This window comes from Liolophura sinensis, chromosome 8, assembly GCF_032854445.1.
Source record: "Liolophura sinensis isolate JHLJ2023 chromosome 8, CUHK_Ljap_v2, whole genome shotgun sequence".
Classification (NCBI taxonomy): Eukaryota; Metazoa; Mollusca; class Polyplacophora; order Chitonida; family Chitonidae; genus Liolophura; species Liolophura sinensis.
In genome coordinates, this window is record NC_088302.1 from 31,568,262 (window position 1) to 31,579,889 (window position 11,628).

An 11,628-nucleotide genomic window follows, 5' to 3' on the forward strand; every position below is an offset into this window, starting at 1 on the left:
CGTCATGTGAATGCGGGTTTGTATTCCTCCGCGATAAAACATAACCACCCAATGTTTCGTGAATGAAAGTTGATATCCGACACAAATTTAATAAAGTCAATGTGTCCAAGGTTTAAACTGATATATTTGCGTCTGACGATTTAAAGGTATTTTGCCAGATATCGCTTGGAATGTAAAATGCTTCTGTTGTGAGGCGGCGCAGTAATTTTCTTCTCACGCGAAGCACAGCTGTTTCCCGCCAAATATTACTCATTCTGCCGAAGCAGACCTGGATTGCTGTGTACGCGGTGCTTCCACCGTAAAAAAAGTCAAAACAATACCACTCCAAAGCGGATTATCAAAGTGTCTTATATTTTGTGGGATGTCACTTTACCAGCGGACGACTGAAAAGCGACGATTACTTCACGAAATAAGGATGAGAGACGATGAATTTGCGGTGGTCCTTGGCAAGTGAGTAGTACGCACTTGTTGTAAACATAAACATTAGCGTAAACGCCTAGTACGAGCACCTTGTTTTGCATATCTTTCGGTGTCTGTTTGCAGTTCCGCTTTTCTCTTAATGTATTCTGACAAATCTAAGCACCTAGTTTCCTACTGTGCATTTGGATTAAGGTATTTGATTGATTTGAGGTAGTTTTTAGACGTTTACAAAATCTGCCAGGCGGATGTCTGGGTTCGGCTCAGACCACATGGCCGATGCCCGTAGTGTCTGATCAGACAAAGGACGCTATATGCCACAGCTCGACATGATGGCACGGAAATTTTATAAACAGCGCCCTCCGATTGTTTTATTTCTGTAGAATTACAATCAGAGCTTCAACTTATCAGTGGTCTGACAGATTTCAAATAGAGACGGCATACGTTATTGTGTTTTAAGTGTTGCATTTCTTCGTTGGTATTTCGTAATAGATAAATTGCGCGTAATATTGGTTTGACATAACTCGGGTTTTAATATTGTCTTGATGTGAATTTATTTCTGTTAATTTTATTGTGAAATGCAATGTTTGATTCCTATTTCGGAAACATATGTTCTTCTCCGAATGCGGTAAAATTGTCAGCTGTTCACGTAGGCGTGCACTCTTTTTATAGACCGTGGCACAGTGCTGGGTGCGTGATTCGTTCCAGCAAATCAACCAGCTGGGCCTTGTTTTGCAACACAATACCTTATCGTCAGTATTTGATTTGGAAAAAAATGTTTGCAATTAAATGAACACATGTTCAGTATTCTGGTAAAAGAAACGGAATTCAAACGATCTCGATTTCTTCATCGTAAATAGTACAAAGTCACATTTTCGCAGTATGTCTGCAGATTTCATTAGTTTTGCAGGCTGTATGGTTTCTGTTTGTTTACAAAATAATGGCATTTGTTCTACAGTCTTGTTCCAGTTGGTCATGTGCTTTAAAATTCAAGGTAGAATATCAAGCGTTGTGAAATACTACACTCACATGATACTGATAGATGAGTCTAGTCGCTGTGCGTGAGTTTGGCACTGAGCCAAAAATCGTGGCGCGTCAGCTGAGAATATTTTGCGTCGTTTATTGCTAGTATTATGAAAAGGGCAGTTTAATTCAACCATTTTGTTGTTTATGTGAATGTTTTATAAACCTTTTTACTCTATACACGTTATAAAAAATTGGAAAATACTGTAAGAGTTACCATAATACACTTTGAAGAGACGCAATTTGTGATACCATGCAGAGTTGGCACTGTGCCAAGATTGACGGCTGCACTCGGCCCAGGATCGATTTGAATATTGATTTTCTTCTCGCCTCCCCAACTTCCATTATTTTCATTCAGTTTATAGACCGTCTAGCCAGAAACAAGGCCTAACATACGGAAGTCGTGCTATATTGAAATAAAATACTGTACTAGTCCCACAGCTGTGCGAATATGTAAGCAAGGATGGCGGTCACCATGTTGTAGCTGGCAGAGCTTAGGCAGTGAGTGTACGACCCGAGCCCCTCAGAAAACGCCTGAGCAGAAATTCCTGACCGACCGTCCGCCCGACGCCCACGCGTCAGCCGGGCATCTAGGGCTGGGGGACAAGCAGCTGATCCAGGGCAGGCATGCACGGCTCAGCCTCCGCATCCGCATCAAAACAAGCATTCAAATCGTCAACCTAACATGGTTTTGTTTTGGTTTGTTTTTCTTTTGCTGCTCCGGTTGTCCAATTTATTTAATATTTATTATCCAATCCGCACTTGCAGTTATTAACTGTACACAGTTATGCAGTTGAAATAGTGGAATGAAATAGTGTCATTATATAATATATAAAACTGAAATTTAAAGTGTTCATATATTTATTTTAAAATGTCGTAGCAAAGCTTAGTTTTGTTTTTGAATTTGCAGGGCCAGACCAATGTCACCCAAAGCACAGCTGGAGCAAGAGAAAAAAGTTCGACGAGAAATTGCCAACAGTAATGAACGACGTCGAATGCAAAGCATTAATGCTGGATTTACGTCATTAAAGAGTCTTATTCCACATCATGAAGGAGAAAAACTCAGCAAGGTGTGTAACTTGTTGGAATTTACTACTTGTATTTTTTGTGTCAAATTGAGGGTTAACCCGAAAGTTTGGAGCACTAGTTCATGTTGTGTTTAAATTTCATGTGTTATATATTGTCATTTAGGGATTATAAATTGTCCACATTGAAACTTTGTTATACAGCAACAGAGTAGTTGAAATATTAAACTAACAACTTCATTCATCCAAGACTGAGAGTTACATTGTGCAAAACAGGCAGTCATTTAGACTTTCATTACAGTTATTGTTATCGGCATGTCGAGTACATTCCAGAGATTTGCATCATTTATTTTCTCGTGTTATCTTTGTTCTGCAAGGTTGAAAATAGCTCAAATATTTTTCTGCCTTATTGTTTGTATTTCATGACTGACTTTAAGTTTTAAAAAGAGAAGAAAAAAACATACATTTTTATTGAAATATTTCATTGTACTTCATACTACTTAAATGGGCAATATGGCTGCTGATCTCAACATTAGGCTATATGTACCTGTAAACCTTACACGTAAAATTATTTGTTGTACTTTAAAGGTGGATTGGTAGATCAGCTCGGTGCAGTTTTAGTCAAAAATCTTTTGATATATACCCTAGGGGTAAAATGGGACATAGATTTGCTTTTACATATATACTCTTGTGCCAAACATTTATCTATTCTTTATCCCTTTCATGGCTTAAGGCAATTTTCTTTGCCTTTGATGTGAATATTCAAAACAGTTCTAGCCTCTGTATCCAGATGTTACATGTGTAAATCCTTTCGAGCTAGCCATGAGTCTATGTAAATGCTGCTGTCACTACAGCACCATACATTCCAGTACAAAAACCCTAACCTCTGGTTAATGGAGGAGTTGAATAGGTGAAAATTCATGGGGATAATGAATTGACCTACTGTACTACGGGTTACTAGTATTTAGTACTGAGTCTCTATTCATAGCAGTGACAAGCGTGAGCATGTCATATGAACAGCTGGGATTGCCTGTGAGGCTACCAGGTTCTGAACAGCTGATCAGAGAGCATCAGGTGATGGGCTTGTGTGTGTGTGTGTGGGGGGGGGGGGGGGGTCTGTGAGGCGTGGCATTCCAGGCAGCATCAGATGATCCGCAGTAGGCTTAGGCTTACAATCAAGAGCAATGATACACATAGATTTTCATTTCCTGAAGATAGTGGTAGATGTTAAAAAAGCAAAGAAACTCTTAGCTGGCCCTAGCATCAACACTGAAATGTTGGTTTTTCATCTTTTGAATGTAAATTCAACAAAATATGAAAATACCTGGGCCATCCTGTCGCCACTTCACATAGATCAGTTATTGATTAAATAGTTCAAGTATTGGCATTTGATATCCTTTAATTGTAAAATAAAAAACTCCAGTTACAAATTTTGAAATACTCTTCAGTTTGATGTATGGGCTTAAAATTAGCATTTTTTGTTCTCCTTTGTGCACATATATTAATCAGACCACTATGGTATATCTTCAACATCATCAGATTTATCCCTGCACTACTGCCCTGCAGTTATGTGCCTTAAATTGCTAGTTTACATTTAATACAAATACTCCCTTCACTTCACAGTGGTTAAAACCAGAATTTATTAGGTGTAGGGTCAACAGTTTTACTTTTTCCTCACGATTTTTTCCCATCACATTCTGCATTTGATGTATACGATAAAATAGAAGGGTGACAACTTACTGGTATGTGTTTGAAATGGCACACTTTTTATGGAGGTTAATGGTCTAAAAGACTTTTGGAAAGTTATCTATGCATAATCTTTCTTTTTTTTTTAAATTGCAACATTGAGCTTGAGGCAAATCTCGTAATTCGATAGTGCATGCTCCAGTTGTGTGCTTGTGTGAGATTACAGTTTTGGGTTACAACACAACTTGAGAGAAGTGTTTTCAGTGTAAGACAGTGACTGAAGAAGGGTTAATGAAGGGGTGGTGACTTTGGAGTAACATGACCTACCAGTAGCTCATGATTCTGATGATAAGGCCGAGGGGACAAAAGTACACAGGTAGACGATTTTGGGGGGTGTGCATGAATGAACGCGTTTTGCTGAACTAAGTGACCTGTTTACCTGGCCCATCCCCTGTCACCATGGCGTCGGGCGGGTGAGGGGAGAGGGGGAGGGGGTGTGCAGTGTAGGTTATCTGTCTCTGCGGGCTTGTCATATGAGCCCAAGCTTGTGAGGTCAACAGTTTTTACCTGTGTACACAGGCTGAACTATGCCAGCCACAGTCACAGGTACTGACACTGGTTGAAGTATCTCTGTCTGGGGGTTTTATTCTACCACTTCAGTGGGTCAGCCTAGTGCTTTTACATTCACCGATAAACCATCTTTTGCCCCGAGTGAATGGGCTAAATTTCCGTGAATAACAATTTGACTTGTGTACAGCTTGCTTGAAGATCTGCATTCATGTCACCTGGAGTCAGAAAATATAACAATAAAAAAAGTAGCAGTTGATGCGTCAGTGTTAAATTTGAAACTATGATAGAAAGAAAGAGAAAAAAATAGTTGAACAGGCTAACATCTATCTTGTACAGTTGAATGAAGGATTCAGCTTTGTGTCAGATTGGCCTGTATGGCTGTACAATTCACTGCAGTTTTAGACATTTATTTCTTCATTAAGAAGGGCTATCAATATTCTTCTTGTCATTCCAGCTGAGAACATTTTCTTCTTTTTTTTTTTTTTTTATACTTTCCATTTTGCTGGGTGCTTTGATCCACGAGTAGAATGCCAGCTCAATATCCCATACCTGTGTAGTGTAGAGGAAGCACTTAGAGCTAAGAGGTGGCAAGCCAAACCGGCTTGGCCACTGCCAGCCATTGTTTGAGGGCCTACTAGCCAAACATTCCTAACATTGCCTCTCCCCCCCTGCTCATTCTCTTCATGAACTTGTGTGGGAAAAGGCCAAGGGACTTGCCTGGCTCAGCCAATACATTGCCAGTATTCATTCATAGAAAATAGCTACGATGAGGACCATTCATAGGTGGCTGTTGAAAAGCCTGGGGCTAGTTGGTGGTATGCAGCCTGAGCTGGGCTCGTTTTGCCAGTGTTATACTGTGTCAAGCTGGAAATGACGCTCCTCTTTTGCTCAGTGAGCCATGCAACAGTTAGCCAATGAATAAATTTTTTACGATTTGTTTGGGTTGCTGAATACTCAACAGGTTGTAGTTGCCAGCTTAGCCAGGACAAGCCTTTAATCCTCACTTATCGTAAATCATCTGTCCTAAATCTGAGAAATATAAAATTCTTTCTGTAGGCATGATTAAAATTGAATGAATTATTCCAGTGTTCATGACAGACTATGGTTTCAGTATCTGAGTTGGTCAATGACGAATTGGTGGTTGAATATAAATAATATTACTGTAATTTTTGACAGATATGCATTCTTCATGCAAGTGTTGTCCTCTCTCACTGTCATGGAAAGAGTTTCACTTTGTGTAGTCTGTTATAAGCAAATTTAGTACTGTGACAAGTTCTTTCAGCCCGTCTGAAAGTGGTGCGGACACTATGCTGTCACATTTCACCGGAGGTAACTCCTACAATATGCCAGAGTTGATAATTGTATTAGCCTATGTGGCACAGTTCTCCTCATTTTTTATGTATGATTTTTTATGTTCCACATATAGAGTTCATTGACAAATTGTGGTCTGTGTTGTGTTTTGCAGGCTGCCATTCTGACCCATACCACCGATTACATCAGTAACCTGGAAGAGGAAAAAATGAGGCTACAGAGCCAGAATAACAAGCTAAAATGCATGCTGGAAGATCTAAGTCAGGAGCGAGATGTACAGGACTCGCCCCCACCTAAACGAAAGAAACGTGACACTGGTGAGCAGCCTCAGGTCTCTGTAAATGTCAAATCAATACAGCTTTATGTGTGCAGTTATACCTAATGATCAGTTATTTCACCCAGCTGTGGTTTTACGAAAATGTGGCGATAATGTAAGGGTATTGACCTCTGCTGACATATGGAGTTAATGGACAGGTCTACACTAAGGACGAAACGGATTTTCTCTGTGCTGGAGAATCATATTACATGGTTTGACTATTTCGTTTTGTAGAATCGTCTGACGAGGGTATCAGCCTGAGTGTCACATCAGAGTATGGCGACGACTCCGTGGCTGATGAACTGAGAAGGGAGATAAGTGAGCTACGAAGTCAGCTGGAGCACGAGAGGCGCATGCGGATGATTCTCGAGGAGCAGAATCGCGCTCTAGAGGCACAGTTGTATCCAGATCGCTTACGGCAGATCGCTAGTCAAGTACAGATGCAGATGAAACTTCAGCAAGAGAAGGAGGTGTGTTTATTCTTTAATCCAGAGAAAGAAGAATTTGTAAATATTTACATATGAAAATCAGTCTGTGGATATGTTTTAAAATACTATAAATGCAAAATATGATGGGATGTATTTTAAGATAAGTGTTCATTTTGATAGTGATAGATTCTGAAGGTAATTGTTTTTTTTGTTTTGTTTTTTTGCTTTCAGCGTGCTATGATCGAGGAAAAAATCCGGCTAGAAGAGCAGGAAAAGCAGATGTCACAAACAACATTTTCTCATTCAATGTCACGGCGAAACTTGGAGACAATTGTGGAGGCGATTCGTCACTTGGAAGGCGACCGCGTTGTGTTCGAGGAAAAACAGCAGCTTGAAGTGAAACACATTGCCCATAGTGAAGAGAGTGAGCGAGAGACAAGCAGCCTGAGTGATCCCGAGGACACTAAATCAGAGAGTTCGGGTCGAGACTCCCCAGTGAACTTATCCCAGCCCTCCCATCACCCCCCAGGGGACCCACTACCACCACATCCCCACCTCCTGTCCCCTCACTCCTTCACCCCCAGCCCCACACCCTCAGCATCAGCTCCAGGCCTCTCTGCCCCAGACTCACACATACGTAGAGAAGTACCCAGTGGCCGTTCATTTACTACACCGTCCCCTGCCCCCATTCTACCATCGACCCGGGGTGATAGTACATAAGTCTTAGTGAATAGCCTTTAGCGCTTTACCACCTCACATTGTACATACCCATTAACCAAGCACTGAGTGGTGCATAAACACATCATCTGTACATAGTTCACCGCCAGTCAGTGCTGCCATCATTACATTCAACAGCACACGCAGCTGAAGTGCAGGAAATGCCAGCAAGTCTGGTTCAATCCAGTCCATTGCTGTGTCTGTATGGTAATACCATTTCAAGCAATGCTGTGACTCTATGTTAATATCATTTCAAGCGTTGCAGTGTCTGTGGTAATACCATTTTAAACATTGTTGTGTCAGTATGGCCATACAATTTCAAGCATTGTTGTCTGTGGTCCTACCATTTTAAGCATTGCTGTGTCTATATGGTCATAACATTTCACAAGCAGTGCTGTGTCTAATTGGTCATACCATTTCACAAGCAGTGCTGTGTCTAATTGGTCATACCAATTCATAAGCAGTGCTGTGTCTCTAAACAATCGTACCATTTCAAGCATTGCTGTGTCTATCTGACCATACATTTCAAGTAGTGCTGTCCATAGCATAGGTCCAAACTATTTCAAGCAACCTGGCCATACAGCATATTCCATTCTTCTCTATACATTGTCTACGAATGTGTTAAGTTTAAAAACTTAACTGTTAATTCATTTATCGAACAGGGTTTTTGAAGATTGAGATGTTATTGTGTTGTGTATAAAAATTCTGCAATTTCAGTCTGAGGTTTATATAATGTAAGATATATACAGTTAATGATGACTAGGCACTGAGTGGGTGGGTCTTTGTTTTGGGGATGTTTAGGATTTCCCTGGTATCCTTGCTGGGCTTCAGCTCCTGTTTGTTAATATACGGTTCACACGGTTATTCTAGTGTACATAGACCTACACACAGTTTTCACCAACTGTCCTGTCACAGCCATGTGCTGGCAATCATTGAATGTATATCATTTTGAGCTTAAGTATATATATATATATATATATATATATATATATATATATATATATATACATTTAAGTTTGTCAAGTCCTGTACATAAAGAGAAACGATGCACACCACAATGCAATGTGTACGGATGGATTGGGTGTTGTCCCTCCCCTCCCCCACTCTGGTTCGTAACCAGATATTACCTGTAGACACTTGTCCTGCAGGTCCGACAGCTTATTTGGAGTGGTCTTATGATGTCTACATTCAGTATCTATCCAGTATGTACCATGTTGACTTGTTCATTACTAGGGTGCTGTGTTGTATCTTTGTCATGCCATATGGCAAGCTTAGCACTGTTCTACAGCATTCTTTTGTAATATGTATGTTAAATCATCTTTCTAAGAAAACTGTTAAGTTTGTTCCGTAAAATTGTTAATTTTTGAATGGAGTCTATGTTTATGAATAATTTTTTTCTTTTCTCAATGTGGTATTTTTTTTTTCTTTTCAATTTTAACCCCAGTCTCAGAGCAAGTACAAGTGGAAATATTTATGTGTACTTTAACTTTAGAAAGTAGAGGTCATATCAAGGAAAAGGAGTTTCTTGTCTATCAGCTCAGTTAACTTACTCGATACAAGCTCCTCTCACTCTGTCATCCCATCACCCTGCCACGCCACTTTCTGAGAAGGGGGCGGGGCACAGTATGTAAGTGGTACCATGTATTTGATTAGCACATCTGAAAGGTGTTCAGAATCATTGTAGAATTTTGGTTAATCAGATTTTGGTGTTCCAAAAACATATTGATACCGGTTTAATTGTCTGGTTTGCAGTTGGCTTTAAAGCTGACCAAATCGAAGCCCTGAGCTGGACAATGAGTTAACTGCCCTTTGTTTCAGCACTTGCTGTTGGGACAAATAACATATACAAAATATATATATATATACATACATATATTTTTGTTTTGTTCTGTCATCAAGTGCTACCATTGAAATCTACATTAGCTGTCGAAAATTTGTATATAGTGGAAGTCATAATTTAATTTATTGGTTGGCCTTAGCAATCTGTGAGTGCTTTCCCCATTGCATGTACATCGACTCCAGGTGTGGCCAGCTCTCTCCTGAGGCTCTACACCTTTCATCTTCATCTCAGTATGGTGAAAGTCCGTCTACTTAAGTCTGCAAGGCTTCAAGTTATATTTGGAAAATTAAAAAAAGTACATGTGGTAAAAACTGGCGTTGTTTTCTTTTTGTCATTACTTGTTGAAAGTTTTGCAAGTTTGGTTTGTGTCGTTGAAAATGTTCATTTATTGATACAAATGATTGATTGACAGGCAGTGCTTGCTGGGTGGAACAACAGAATAGTTGGTTTTTGGGGCGGTGTTTTGGGGGGTTTTCCCCCAGAGGTAGTGCGTACGCCTGCAGTTGGTAAGTGTTTAAAGAGATGACCTGCTGACATTACCTATAAAATCAGTACGAGTCTGTTACCTGAATTGTCTGCTAATTTTGGCACATGCACAACTGACTAACCACACCCGAGGGAGGGGCAATCTGCCCCAGGCATGTGGCTTATGATACACGCCAGCTTAGAACACGTGGGTACATAGTTAAGCCTCGATAGTGCGAGTGCATCTGCAGCCTCCAGCGGTGCTTGCAAACCCTATGTAACCCGTATGATGTAGACAGAAAATCGTGGTCGAAAGGACTTGCTGATTTCACGTTTATGTCAGTAAGTAGGCGCGTGCAAGATAAGCTCTGTTGTTAGAGGGGTGCAGCATGCATTAGATCGATATCGGCATGGTGACAGTCTTCGATTGGGAAACAGTTCTGTAAGCCGTGGATAAACCTGTACATTTTGCAGGTCGGACAGTAACTGTATATTACGAAAGGATAGTAGGTATCCTCCATTGGGCTGTCTCAAAAGTGGCATGAGTGCAGTAGAGCTATCCGAACTCAGTTCTAAGATAATACATTTCGTAATGAAAACAAAGCGGCCTGGGATAGACAGTGGGTCAAATTTCTCTATATCTTTGATTCGATACGCTGGACATACGGCTCACCAGATACAATTATCAATGTGTCGGCCCAATTGCTGTGTGACGGCTGGTGCTGGCAGGTTACACTGACCCGGAGTGTTTACCAGTTCAGGACATGGCGGCACAGCCATTACCGCATGGCATTCGTATAGGGCACTAGCAAAGCTAGGCCAGCCAACATGCTGGCAGTTGAAACAAGTACACGTCTGCATACCAACCCGACTCCACGGGGGACATCATTTACCTGGATTTGCGCGCAATTTCACACTAATTAGGTACCCGCTTTGTTGACCGGCGTGACATGTTCAATAGTCGTGCTGTTTGTAAATGTCTTATTCTCTCGACTAAATAATTTGGTAACTTCAACATAAAATCTGTTAAAGCATCTGAATGATGCATGAATGCATATATATTCTAGCATCCCCCAAATCAGGCTTTCTTTTAAAATAACATTTTTCTAAGTGCATATTCTTCTGGTCGTTTACTCTCACCTATCTTATTTTTAAATCTTCCAACGGAAATGAATATTCGCATTTTGCATAAGATATTCGAAAGGCGATACCAGTTGGATTAGTTCTATGTGTAGAAATGATATTAACATACATGTATATATAGATAAATGAAATACTCCAAATTAAGATAGCTTTAGGCCTATGTCCATGAGTTGTATATGCATGGCTTGAGTTTATGCAGGATGTGCATTCACGGAATTTGGCGAATAACTTGTTCATGTATATGTGTCAGTATAATTGGGAAGGTGGTATATATAACCCACATAACGTCAAGCTAGATTAATGTACGAGTCAGTCATGTGATATTTGTTGACATAACTTTGATTCAGGTATATATATACCAGATGCATAGCGCATTATATACACGCACCAAGGACTTGCCAGCATCCATGTCCGTGCATCCATGAACGGAATGTTGATGTTAACTGGCATCGAACATATATTGATTGCATGTATGCAAGTACAGCCATAGAACTATAAAAAAAAATAAAATAAAGATACAGCTATGCAATTCATTTGTAGTTCAGCCATGCGGTGAGTATGAAATGTAGTCTATACATGTTCTGTTCATTGACATAGGTATACAGTTCCCATGTACTACCAAAATGTCTCGGTTATTGCGCGAAACTTTCGAATCAGTATTCACCTATAAAAATGCTTCTGGTGTTG

The 11,628-nt window shown here is 40.2% G+C and overlaps 1 protein-coding gene across 2 annotated transcripts; it reads left to right on the forward strand.

Moving 5' to 3' along the window:
- The first annotated feature begins 239 nt into the window (after positions 1-239).
- On the forward strand, positions 240-8,064 carry LOC135473086 (transcription factor AP-4-like). Of its 2 annotated transcripts, XM_064752897.1 has the most exons (6): positions 240-450; positions 2,351-2,510; positions 6,187-6,349; positions 6,583-6,818; positions 7,008-7,279; positions 7,311-8,064. In XM_064752897.1, the coding sequence occupies exons 1-6, from the start codon at positions 362-364 to the stop codon at positions 7,501-7,503; spliced, it is 1,113 nt and encodes a 370-aa protein (XP_064608967.1). In that variant the 5' UTR covers positions 240-361; the 3' UTR covers positions 7,504-8,064. The 2 variants fall into 2 exon arrangements, with proteins under 2 accessions (XP_064608967.1, XP_064608966.1); XM_064752896.1 differs by having other exon boundaries at positions 241-450; positions 7,008-8,064.
- The last annotated feature ends 3,564 nt before the right edge of the window (positions 8,065-11,628 follow it).

What these genes read in the sequence shown, in the direction of transcription:
- LOC135473086 (XM_064752896.1), top strand. Translation starts at nt 362, where the DNA reads ATGTCACTTTACCAGCGGACGACTGAAAAGCGACGATTACTTCACGAA. An exon ending in AAGGAGAAAAACTCAGCAAG is followed by an intron (nt 2,511 to 6,186) that starts GTGTGTAACTTG and finishes TGTGTTTTGCAG; the next exon opens with GCTGCCATTCTGACCCATAC. An exon ending in ACGAAAGAAACGTGACACTG is followed by an intron (nt 6,350 to 6,582) that starts GTGAGCAGCCTC and finishes TTCGTTTTGTAG; the next exon opens with AATCGTCTGACGAGGGTATC.